At 41.3% G+C, this 12,156-nt stretch overlaps 3 protein-coding genes across 4 annotated transcripts; 2 read left to right on the top strand and 1 right to left on the bottom strand.

Moving 5' to 3' along the window:
• Nucleotides 1-287: 287 nt before the first annotated feature.
• Nucleotides 288-1,269, bottom strand: LOC306698741 (dynein light chain roadblock-type 2-like). Of its 2 annotated transcripts, none has more exons than XM_079163201.1 (4): nucleotides 1,226-1,269; nucleotides 854-929; nucleotides 584-751; nucleotides 288-426 (listed from the first exon to the last, which is right to left on the bottom strand). In XM_079163201.1, exons 1-4 carry the CDS (start codon nucleotides 1,235-1,237, stop codon nucleotides 383-385), a joined length of 300 nt encoding a protein of 99 aa, XP_079019327.1. In that variant the 5' UTR covers nucleotides 1,238-1,269; the 3' UTR covers nucleotides 288-382. The 2 variants fall into 2 exon arrangements, with proteins under 2 accessions (XP_079019327.1, XP_079019328.1); XM_079163202.1 differs by having other exon boundaries at nucleotides 887-929; nucleotides 1,226-1,258.
• A 78-nt stretch (nucleotides 1,270-1,347) lies between these two features.
• On the top strand, nucleotides 1,348-6,183 carry psmd7 (proteasome 26S subunit, non-ATPase 7). Its single transcript, XM_079163197.1, has 8 exons — nucleotides 1,348-1,472; nucleotides 1,987-2,078; nucleotides 2,542-2,634; nucleotides 2,726-2,823; nucleotides 2,931-3,011; nucleotides 3,325-3,416; nucleotides 3,630-3,828; nucleotides 5,537-6,183. The coding sequence occupies exons 1-8, from the start codon at nucleotides 1,399-1,401 to the stop codon at nucleotides 5,798-5,800; spliced, it is 993 nt and encodes a 330-aa protein (XP_079019323.1). The 5' UTR covers nucleotides 1,348-1,398; the 3' UTR covers nucleotides 5,801-6,183.
• Nucleotides 6,184-7,961: 1,778 nt separating this feature from the next.
• hprt1l (hypoxanthine phosphoribosyltransferase 1, like) lies at nucleotides 7,962-11,856 on the top strand (the record flags this gene model as incomplete). Its single annotated transcript, XM_079163200.1, is given in 9 exon segments — nucleotides 7,962-7,980; nucleotides 7,983-8,094; nucleotides 8,396-8,579; nucleotides 8,905-8,970; nucleotides 9,069-9,086; nucleotides 9,483-9,565; nucleotides 10,546-10,592; nucleotides 11,098-11,174; nucleotides 11,719-11,856. Coding segments are annotated over 9 exon segments (654 nt in total). The 3' UTR covers nucleotides 11,767-11,856.
• Between the last annotated feature and the right edge of the window lie 300 nt (nucleotides 11,857-12,156).

Below are 12,156 nucleotides of genomic sequence, written 5' to 3'. Positions count from 1 at the left end.
TGCTACCTTATACTTCCATAACACAGGAAAACATTGCATCTTTTACTCCTTCACAGTTTTGCAAATAAAGGTTCTGTTTCTCTTATTTATTCAGGGTTCTCATTACATTTGTCACCCAGCAGAATGAACAGGGATGATCTAGTAAGTATTAATCACCAGCAGATTCATTTCACAGACATATTTAATACAAACACAGAAAATACAATGAATGAAATAGGACTACATAAGGTAAAACAATGCATCGGGTAGATTTAGGCAACTTCTAAGTAGGAAAATAGGGATTATGCAGTAATGTAACATAACACAGTGTAAAACGACATTTTGCCTGCAAGCACCACCATGTGACAAAACAAAGGCTGACTCTCATGGAAATGTCCAGAAGCTATTCACATGGGTTCTGGATGACGATCAGCAGAAAATCATTTTCTGCAGAAACAGATAAAAGAAGAGAAGAAGGGGAATTAAAATGTAGGAAAACAGTACAGCCTCTTCTAAGTTACAACTGTTGAATATTATATATTAAATATCTGTTCCAGTGGTCACCATTAAGTCAACAATAAAAAGGAAACTACTACACACTCACCTAGTGCAACCATGATCTCGTGTTTCTTGGAGCGGATGCGGAGAAAGGCGAGGTCATTCTGAGGGTCAATATCCCTCACTGTGCTCCTCGCCATCATGGAGAGGAGGCGAAACAGTTTTGCATACTGAATCGTGGTGGAGTTATCTAAAGTGGTTCTGATGGGAATGCCTGAAAAGATCAAACTTTTAAAACCTTTACATACAGGCCGTTTTGTAAACTTGTTATATGCTAGTTGTCCTGAAGATGTAGACTACAAGCTTGTTGGCTTACCTTCTGTATTGACAACTATTGTTCCAATCACACCTTTTTGACTTTCGATCCTCTTCAGTGTTTCCTCAACTCCAGCCTGCAGGACCGAATGAAATGAAAGATATTTAATAAAAACAACCACTTAGACCTACGTTTGGCAGAGACAGTTGATTAAAAAGCAGTTAATTTGATTCAAGTCAAGTTAGAAAGATAATAGCTAATGTTAGACAGGTTAGTGCCAATAAGGTCATTTAAGTTACAGCAAAAATAATTGCAATTTCGGTGTTTTCGGTTATCTAACGTTGATACAAACAATAATAAGTGTATCATGAAGTGACATATTGGAAAACAAATTCAAGAAAACGCTTCCAAAACCAACCCCAGTGGACTTACGTGCTCTGCCATTTTGTCAGTGAACGTCTGAGAAAAGAGACAACTCTCCGTGTCTTCTTGCTCCGCGTCTCTCTGTTGCCAAGAGAAACGGAAATGACGTTCGACGCAACCGGAAGTGTTAGCGTAGCCGTCATTGTGTTGAGGGCTGTGAGCTGTTTGTCTTCACTGAGAAAATGCCGGAGTTAGCGGTAGAAAATGTGGTCGTTCACCCGCTGGTGTTGCTCAGCGTGGTTGATCACTTTAACAGGTCAGTGAGTTCAGTACTCGTGTTTGTTCTTTACACAGGTTGAACGTTTAAAATGTCTAGAAGCGTAACGTAGCTGCTAAGCTAAGCTAATGCTAGCCCTGCTGAGTCAGAGCCCCATTGAGAGTGAATGCAGACAAGCTAGTTAACGTTACGTTAGCTCAGTGAAGTCAGTTTAGTTCGTCACCTATTGTCAGAAAACAATGTGTTTAACTGTTAAATGAATCAATACTGATAGTCACCATTGCGTAATGTTAGTAGTTGAACGTGCTGTTACGTAACGTCACACTCTGAGGATATACTCTTGTTATTTATTTAATTAGCGATGGATGACATGAAGGTTTGGGCATTAGCTTACTCAAGCAACCTAGCTAACGACTCAGCCTGTGTGTATGAGTCGAGGCGTTCACATCTGAAAACACCATAGAAATAGAAAATCAATGTAAAATGTAATTCTATGGACACAACAATGCGGCTCTAACCAGATTATCTGTTCATTTGACGATTCACTCTACAGGATAGGAAAGGTGGGCAACCAGAAACGAGTGGTCGGTGTCCTTCTGGGATCATGGCACAAAAAAGTTCTTGACGTCTCAAATAGTTTTGCAGGTGAGTGACACGAGGACAGCATTATGAGAGAAACGACTTCAGTAAAATAAAGGAAAATAGAATGAGTGGCCAAAGACTGGATCCTTCACTTCCTCTAATGCAACTCAACAGTATCTTTAATTTCACCCTCCCCACCTGTTAAATACCCTAATGTTGACTTTCTGTGATAAATGTGTATTCTTCAATCCTAAACTAAGATAACATAGAAGACGTCATCAGCATTTATAAGACTATAGAAAGCTCCCTCCAAAACCACAGAAAACACAACACAATTTGTCATAGTCGGCAGATCATGTGTAAAATCAGTGGACGCCCCCTTTTTAAGATATTTCAATATGTATTAGACATCATTTTTTTACTTTGGAATCCTGCTTTACCCGCTATGGCACATTTTGAAGTGAAATGTAGGTTTGCCACGGTCAATTTCTGTCATTTCTTAAATTCATTGTCGATGTTCCTTTAGTGCCATTTGACGAAGATGACCGGGACGACTCTGTGTGGTTTCTGGATCACGACTACTTGGAGAACATGTATGGCATGTTCAAGAAAGTTAATGGTAATACGATGCCTGCATCTATGTGATTCACTTGTGTTTCATGTGATGGTGTTGCCCTGAGTTCATACTTGTTTCTTTCCCTGGATTTCAGCCAGAGAGAGAATAGTCGGATGGTACCACACAGGACCCAAGTTACATAAGAATGACATTGCCATCAATGAGCTCATCAAGCAGTACTGTACCAATTCGGTATGTAACTGCTAAACTTTTCTCCTCTGTGTTGTTACATAACCTTGATCTACTCGTATTCATTCGGATGTCATCATCGCTCATATATTTGTGTTTTATCCTACCAGGTGTTAGTCATTATAGACGTGAAGCCCAAAGATCTCGGCCTCCCCACAGAAGCATACATCTCTGTGGAGGAAATCCATGACGTGAGTGAATCATGGATTGCACTGAATTAAAAGTGTTGGGGCTGAGCATTGATTTATTAAATTACATGATGATAATAATAATTGAGAGCGCTGTAGTTTATTTTTTATTTTTTCTCCCTCTTTGGTCTGAGTCGTTAGAAAGTCTTCCTCGTGAAAGTTGTCTTTACTGCAGCGTCGTCATCTTTTTACATCTGTTGGTTTCAAACACTACTGAGACATTTCTTTTGAGGGTTTTTAGTTATTAGTTGAAAACACAATTTGTTTTAAAGTAGAATTAGATCTCTTTTTCATTGTTGTGATTTGCTATTTCTAGGATGGTACACCAACATCCAAGACGTTTGAACATGTCACCAGTGAGATTGGAGCGGAGGAAGCGGAAGAAGTGGGTGTGGAGCACCTGCTCAGGTATAAAACAAACCTTTGGTTCTCTCATTTTGCTGCACTGTAAATTGTGTAATAGCCATTTTAGTCACAGCAGTAGATAATTGTGATCACAATACAGAGTATAAAAGATACAACTCTACTGCTATTTCATTATAAACTGACTAAAATGATCAGCAAATGTAAACACCTTGCAAAACATGTCAAGACATTCATGTCCGTGCCCATCATATCCAGAGATATCAAGGACACCACAGTGGGCACTCTGTCGCAACGCATCACAAATCAGGTTCATGGCCTGAAGGGACTCAACTCCAAGCTGCTGGAGATCCGCTCTTACCTCGAGAGAGTGACGGCAGGAAAACTTCCCATCAACCACCAGATTATCTACCAGCTGCAGGATGTCTTCAACTTGCTGCCAGATGTAAATCTACTGGTAAGTTGTTTTGTGTTTATGGGGTGTTTACTCTATATCTATCTATCTATCTATCAAGATATATATATATATATATATATATATATATATATATGACACACTTGTCTTTTCATGAATACTGTACAATTACAACTGTTGCACAACTTTGAATTTATTCAGTGGACCAAACAGACGTGGAGAGGAAACTAAATTCACTGAAAACTAGGGCTGCAACTAACGATTATTTTAATAATCGATTAATCTGTCGATTATTTTTTCGATGAATCGGATCAAAAAACTAAAAAGCATTAATTTCCAACCCTTTATTCAAAAACAGAACTGACTGGACTAATATCACGAGTGGGGTTCAGCGGGTTAACCACGCTTCTCGGCGAAGGGTAGACACATGCTGATCCACTCAGTGTGGTGCGCGTGCAGCCCCGGACATCTAAGGGCATCACAGAGCTGTTATTGCTCAATCTCGTGTGGCTGAACGCCACTTGTCCCTCTTGCTGTGTTCACACCAAACGCGGTAGCTGTAGATTGTAGACTGTAGCCGTCTGTGTTCACCCAGAGCTCTACGATCCCTCATATCAGTAGAGATCGGACCAAACTATGTGTATAAATGTGTGTGTAAACCATATAGTGCAAACAATGAATAGACGCTCCCGTATTTACGTCTAGATGACGTTATTGTGAGTGTTAATGGAGCTGCTACAATGTTAGCATAGCCTAGCACCGGTCAAACCGAGCTCCATTGAGAAAACAAGTACAAATCGGCATCATTACGTAGCTATTTCGGAGTCCCTTTTTGTCAGTTTATTGCCGTTAAATCACAGCCAGATCAGTTTATTTTGTGTTCATACAGCTGTAGTAAACAGCCGATGTGTGGCTTGTTAGACACAGTGAATACAGCTCGATGAAATCCACGGAGCTCCTCTGGACTATGAACCCAGACATGACGGTGTTTAGTTTTCCGTGATATCTGGGACTTCCACAACACGTACTAAGCAGAAATAGAGGTTATTTTTTCCACAGTTGATGGCGGACAGTTGAACTGCTTTCGGGGCGATAAGCCGAGAGGCAAACATCTCCGCGATTTATTATGACACAACGAATCGATAATGAAATTCGTTGCTAACTCTTTTAATAATCGATTTTTATCGATTTTATCGATTCGTTCTTGCAGCCCTACTGAAAACACAACATCTAAAATTTTTTACTTTTATCTCTACCTGAGCAGCAGCTTCTCATTTGATCCACTAGAGGGCAAAGTGAGTCATTTAGTAAAACACACACTGCTGCAGCACATTTGTGCTCAAATGTTGACCAGCATGAACGGAAGTTCCCATCAAAGACATTTGTCTACTGGTGGCACTATCTTATTTGTGTTACTCTAATGATGGTTTCAAAATTAGACTTTGTGATGAACTTTGAACTCTTCCATTTTTTTTTTTTTTTTAAATTTTTTTCTTGAGTCGATTGCTAAAATACTCAACCGACAGTTGTGCATTTGATCATCTTGTGGTTTCTTTTCATATTTAACACCTTTTGCTCAAATGGTTTCAGCATTTCTGTCTAAAATTGCACAACAGAAGTCAGTATGCCTCTGATTTTAATTATTATATAGCTACCAGATCCTTCTTCATTTTGATATGGATATGATGAGGTTGTTGTATTGCTTTAGACAAGAGTTTGTGTTCCTATTATTCTGTTTGTGTCTTTGCAGGAGTTCACAAAAGCCTTCTACCTTAAGACCAACGACCAGATGCTGGTGGTCTACCTGGCCTCGCTCATACGCTCCGTGGTGGCTCTTCACAACCTGATCAACAACAAGATTTCCAACCGCGATGCAGAAAAAAAGGAAGGACAGGAGAAGGAAGAAGGCAAGAAAGAGAAGAAAGACGACAAAGAGAAAAAAGATGACAAAGACAAAGACAAGGAGAAGGAAAAAGGTGACGGTGTTAAGAAAGACGAGAAGAAGAAGAAATGAGTGCTCTCCCTGTAAGGTCTCTCAAACCATGCCATCTTCCTCTGGATGGTGCTCTACTTTCTGCCCACAGCCACAGCTCTGTATGTGGGTCTCAGGCTAAAAGTAGGACTCTATATGGGGAATGGTGTCATTTGAGATGTGGCCTCATGGTCACAAGTGACACTCATAGAGACTGTTATTATCGTACAGAGATGATGATGTATGCGTCTTTGGTGTTCTGAACTATGAAAACATGTTTATTCTGTTTTCACAGTTGCCATGCTCCTGGTGTTGGTACAGCACCTGGGGTTGCTTTTTTGTAATATGGAGAAAAAAAAATCTGTTTTGTTTCTGTATCACTCATTAAATTGGGATCATATTAAAAATGGGTTGTTTTTGCAGTTTTCACTGTTCCTATTGTATCATTCTAAATTTAAAAACTGTTAGTAATCGTTGTATAATAGACATGCCGGCAGGCAGATGTACTGATGTTTGTTTTGAGATCACCTTTATTGTGGTGTTATGAGAGAGAGCTAACGTTAAATAGCATGTGTGTGTGCGCGTGTGCGTCCCATAAGGCAGTATAAACTCAGTTATGCTCAGTATGCCAAATGATAGACTGAAAGGAAAATAAGGATGAGTTATGTAACTGAGAACCTGCTGTGGAGAAATTATATTATAATGTGATACAGCTCGAATCAACAAAATGACCATGTATTGATACCATACAAATCAAATGGCAAAACTAACTAAAATATGGCAATACCACTTCATAAGAGAGAAGAACCAGTTAGAACAAACCCAAATTTGCAAGTGCTTTATCTGCATGACATTTTATGACGGGATTGCAAAAGCATGTTGTGCTTGAAGTTATCACTGACCAGAAGTCTTAAAGATGTTTAATAACTCCTTAAAATAAATTTCGCAACTGGGCAGACCACATCTGCTGATGAGGATCATGTGATATGATTAAAAGCAGTTCAATAGAAGATAAACGGCTTGCACACATTACATAGGACACCATCATAAGAGTGAATTAAAATGGTTTAAAAAAAGCAACACTTGTATAATAAAACCAAATGTAGTTCAATTGCATGTGATGTAATAGTGGATATCTTGACGTATTTGTGCTTTAAACACGTATAGAAACGTCCTGTTCTCCTATAAACTCAGTGCAGAGCACAGATACAATACAACCACACACAGGGAGCAGTGCGCTGCTCTTTAGTGAGAGACTGTCATCCGTTATATTTTTAAAACTGCGTCATGTGCAGCTTCTCCAAACGGCTCGAGGGAGCCTACATCGCTGCTATAGTAGCCCCCCCCCCCCCCCAAAAAAAGAAAAACCGCAGTGTGCAGACTAGTAGTATAGTTACCAGTATAGCGCGTTTTCAGATAGCTCAGGTTGTGTCGGGCAAATCAGATTATTGAAGAGGTAAACTGGATTCTGACGTAAAGGGTTTAAACCCCGGCAGAAGCATCGCGTGTGCTGCTCGCGCACACTCGCGGCCAGCAGCAGCAGTCGGCGAAGAGGAGAGCAGCTCGTGCCACCTTCAGTCAACAAGCCCGCTCTCTCTCTCTCTCTCTCTCTCTCTCTCTCTCTCTCTCTCTCTCTCTCTCTCGCTCTCTCTCTTTCTCCCCCCCTCTCTCTCTCGCTCTCTCCCCCCCCCCCCCCCTCTCTCTCTCTCGCTCCCCCCCTGTCTCTCTCTCTCTCTCTTTCTCCCCCCCTCTCTCTCTCTCCCTCTCTCTTAGGACCGGAGCATGACTTCTCACACACACCGCTGCGACTGAACAGGACTGGCGGCAACATGGCCTCGTTTCTGCCGGTGAGGCTGCAAACTACTCTGCTAGTAGCTTGTTCGACAATATGTTTTGGGAATTTGATAACTTGTTCACTTGTCAGGGTGTGGTAGAGCTCCGCGCGCCGGAGGCCTGCTTTGATTGACTGCAGGTGGTGCGTTACGAGCTTCAGCTTTCCAATCTACAATTGCGTGTTTCAATTGTGCTCCGCCACGTGAGCGTATGATGTCCGCCGAATGTCATGTCGTGTGTGCCCGCGCGTGTGCGGGGGGTTAAACAGGTGGTTGCGAGGGACGCGAGGAATGGCTTCACTGTGATTAAATGCGTCTTTGGCGCAGGTTATCCGTCAGTGCCAACAGCCGTTTTGCGCCGAGTTGAAGACATGGCTTCTTCTTATTGTTGTTCCAGATCTCTGATGACGAGAAAGGCTATGAGCTGGACCTTTTCTGTGTGCCCAGACATTATGAGAACGATTTGGACAAGGTGATCATCCCGCATGGACTCATCATGGACAGGTAAGATCAACCCTCTTATTTCTGTCCAGTCATCTGTCTCTGACACACACACAGTCACACTGATTTGTGCTGTTACAGCAGTGCACTGTATTTGTTTGTCAAATCACCATAGACCACATCCTGAAGTGGATTTGAATGTGGATTTGGGAGGGCGTGGGCTTAATGTCCAGTGCAGTGCTGTGGAATGCATTGTAAGCAATTACCTTTAAGTGCACTACCATGTAAAGCAAATCCTCCCTGTCCATAAGAACCGAACTACATCCACCATTGACTTCATTTTAACTTTCACTCTCTGATCCAGGACAGAGCGGCTGGCCCGCGACATAATCCAGGACATGGGGGGCCACCACATCGTCGCTCTGTGTGTGCTGAAAGGAGGCTACAAGTTCTTCGCAGACCTCCTGGACTACATTACAGCGCTGAACCAGAACAGCGATAAATCAGTCCCCCTGACGGTGGATTTCATTAGGGTGAAGAGCTACTGTGTAAGCCACCTTTTCTCATTTCGTTTCCAGGAACCACTTGTGTTAATATGAGGTGTGTGTGTGTGTGTGTGTGTGTGTGTGTGTGTGTGTGTGTGTGTGTGTGTGTGTGTGTGTGATTGTGTGTGTGTGATTGTGTGATTAAGAATGAGAACAGTCTTAAATGGGCCTCTGCAGTGTTCAAAGAGTGGAGATTCTGGATGCAATGTACAGATGTTTAAACCTGTGGTTTAGGTTTGTGGTGAAGAGTTTTCTTGTGGCGAGGTTAATCTAACTGAATTGGTAATAAACACTGAGATGGATAATGTTTCCTCTTTATTTCCTGTAGAATGACAAGTCAACAAACAGTGTCAAAGTCATAGGAGGGGACGAGCTGTCCAGTCTCTCAGGCAAGGTTAGTCCAGCGGAGTGTGTCAGGCAGAAACACTTCAACCACACATTCCTGTAGGGTTGTTTACTTCATCAGCTGTCCTTTTGTTTGTTTTTCTGCAGAATGTTTTGATTGTCGAGGTAAGTGGTTTCTTCTTTATTCTGTATTATGTTTAAGTGTTATGGATACAATATGTACATGTGATATTGTAAAGGACGTTTTAATCCCATGTTGCCACACATCAGTCCTGCTCACTGATAATATAAATACCTTGGCATAAACGCAATGGAATAATCTCTTTATAGTTGAACAATTCACATCATCTAACGATATACATTGTCATGTTTCGCCAACGTTGTAATGATTTACATTCCAAATGCATCTGTTCGTCTTTTACAAATGAAATCTCCGACATCGTTTTAGAGTAAAAATGAATTGGAGATAAAACGCCACAGTCTGTTGTATTAATGTCATGTTTTAAGTAATGCCTCTTTGTGTTTATTCCTCCACTCTGACGTGTCGTGCATTATAAAAAGGATATTGTAGAGACGGGAAGGACGATGCAGACGCTCCTGTCCCTGCTGAGTGAATGCAATCCCAAGATGGTTAAAGTCGTGAGGTAGGCGCCGTCGGACACAGTTTACAGTCCGGGAGGCCGAAACAATAGACCTCCACTGTAACTGTGTGCTCTGTCTGCAGAGAGAGCGCACAGAACAGTGCTCTTAGCTAATGGACGCTCTCCTTCAGGACTGCATTAGAGATGTAATGTGACGGAGGGAGGGAGCAGCTTAAGAGTTAATCTGCTGCACTAATTTAACTGCACTGTGGCGTAAGAGGCCATTTCTCTTATGTATTCCTGATGGCTGGTTTCAAAACAGGAAATGTGTTGAAGCAATTTGGGCTTCCTCTGATGCTTTCATAAGAGACGGTAGTTTTCCATTGATCTACTGTATATGACAACACTTATTTCTTTTGCTTTGACGCTGGCCCTGTATTTATAGCCAATGTGTCTCTTGCCAAGCTTCTATTGGGAATGACAATTCTTAAAGGGGCAGTTTACCCAATTCAAACATTTCCCTCTTAGAAATGCAGATAGTTCCTCTTCCAGCTGAGGGTTAACGATATCTACCGCTGACATTTCTGCTGCCGCCCCAATTCAACAGAGCTGAATAGTATTTAATTTAAGAATTACGTTTGAAGAACTCAAAGTCCCCGCTAACCAGAGACATTTTTAAGCTTTCTATTAGAACCATTTGTTTCCGTAGAGTTAAAACCCGACTGTACTGTATATAAAGATACACTTTAATATATATCTTTATATAGACTGACTCATAAAGCCAGACAACCACCACTTGGCCTGTTCTGACATTGCACCCATGCATGTTGAATAGGCTCCACACACAGAGAGGTCGATCCTGAACCGTGAACATGTGTTTGGCCACAGTGCTGTTAAGGTGTGAGATCAATCCGTGCCATCTGTCGGTATTAACACCTGCACTGAAAATGTTTTGGTGACAACTGCGCATTCTCTTTGGCATGTTAATTTCTCTTGGAGGGCTTTTGTTTCTTATACACGCTGTGTTTGGTTTGTAATTCCAGCCTCCTGGTGAAGCGGACCCCGAGGAGCTCAGGGTACAGACCAGACTGTGAGTGCCTGTTTCCTCACCTCACACTAAGACATGTGGTCTCCGTGAAATGTACACGAGAGGGCTCATTTCATGCTAGTCACTCACACGTGGGCCCGGTTCTTTGAAGGGCTGCTGAAGCGTTATTTAAAGCTGGGTTTTCCATGCGGGATTAACCGTCATTTCAGGAAAATGTCCTCCAAATGTAGCCGAGCATGGCACTTATGCAATAACGCATGCCTGATAACCCCCTGCTCACACCGTCTCTGATTATGTAAGGCTTTTAGGTCTGCGTTGGATAATCTCTTTAAGATTGTCCCTGAAGGGCAGCTGTTACTGTAAGCGTTTTGACTTCCCACTACACAGCACTGACTGCTTAAATACAACCTCACAAAGAGCAACATCTATTCGCTCACAGAGCTTCTAATAACGGTAAATGTTTCCGCATCTCATTTTAGATCGGCCTGAGAGTTTTGTTTTTCTATATATGACTCACTGTGATGGTGTCTATATATATTTATTTCAGACATTGGTTTTGAGGTGCCAGATGCCTTTCTGGTGGGCTACGCTTTGGACTACAACGAGTACTTCAGAGATCTCAGTGTAAGTTTGCTGCATGTGATCACTTCAGGTGACGATGAGACACCTTGTGATACAATAGCTGTGTTTCAATTCCATGCTATGTTTTAAGTGTGTACAGTATACTGATTCTCACAGTGTACTGATTCTCACAGTGTACTGATTCTCACAGTGTACTGATTCGGCACATGTTTTGTAGCAGTCACATTTCACAATGAATGACTGAAGTTGTAGCTTGCAAATGTAGTGTCATAGAATAAACATTTTTTACATTTTATTCAGTATTATTCATGATGTATTCAAATGTAATACCAAACCTATCTTTTAAATCCATCATGTCTATTTTGTGGTTAATTGTAGAATGTAAAAACCTCCTCAGGTTGTTTTTTTTTTTTTAAAGGGTGACATTTCTAAAAACAATACAGAGCACATGGCCTGGTCTCCTCAATGGTAGCTGCAGCAAAGGACTAGCTGTACAACATGTTGAATTAAAGCAGAAAATAGAAATAGAAAATGGAAATTCACTAAACATGAATTCACAGTCCTCTTGTTTACTTTTGTTTCACAGCACATCTGCATACTGAATGATCAAGCCAAGGAGAAGTACAAAGTATGAGCGGATCAAGTACTGCCGAGGCGACGACTGGAATCAGGACTAGGACCACTGTGATGCCCCTCCTCAACTGTGCTGTGTTTTGAATCTTATTTAATTTTCTACATTAAAAACCCACAAAATGTGGGTTGTAAATAACTTCATTTCTCCTCTATTGAATACATGGGATCAGTTATGTATTATGAATACTTTGGTTGTTAAATTTGAAATTATTTATTCACTTTTGTGTACACTTTGCCTGTAAATTGCAGTTTTATCTTAGAGATAGAAAGAAGAATGTCATTTGTTTGAATCACACTTTGTTCAGTGAGCTGTCAGTCATATTTAAGGAGCCTTCAGTTTGTTTGTTTGTTTCATCTCCTCTCGTTATGCCACGGATGTAGCAGCATGCCA

The sequence above is a fragment of the Pholis gunnellus genome (assembly GCF_910591455.1).
Source record: "Pholis gunnellus genome assembly, chromosome: 7".
Classification (NCBI taxonomy): domain Eukaryota; kingdom Metazoa; phylum Chordata; class Actinopteri; order Perciformes; family Pholidae; genus Pholis; species Pholis gunnellus.
Note: the sequence above shows the minus strand (reverse complement) of the source record. Positions and strands in the feature narration are given on the sequence as shown.

Coding starts and splice junctions, on each gene's coding strand:
- psmd7 (XM_079163197.1), top strand. CDS start 1,399: ATGCCGGAGTTAGCGGTAGAAAATGTGGTCGTTCACCCGCTGGTGTTG. Junction 1,473..1,986: donor GTGGTTGATCACTTTAACAG/GTCAGTGAGTTC, acceptor TTCACTCTACAG/GATAGGAAAGGTGGGCAACC. Junction 2,635..2,725: donor CATGTTCAAGAAAGTTAATG/GTAATACGATGC, acceptor CCTGGATTTCAG/CCAGAGAGAGAATAGTCGGA.
- LOC306698741 (XM_079163201.1), bottom strand. Junction 752..853: donor AATAGTTGTCAATACAGAAG/GTAAGCCAACAA, acceptor TGATCTTTTCAG/GCATTCCCATCAGAACCACT. Junction 427..583: donor CGAGATCATGGTTGCACTAG/GTGAGTGTGTAG, acceptor CTGTTTCTGCAG/AAAATGATTTTCTGCTGATC.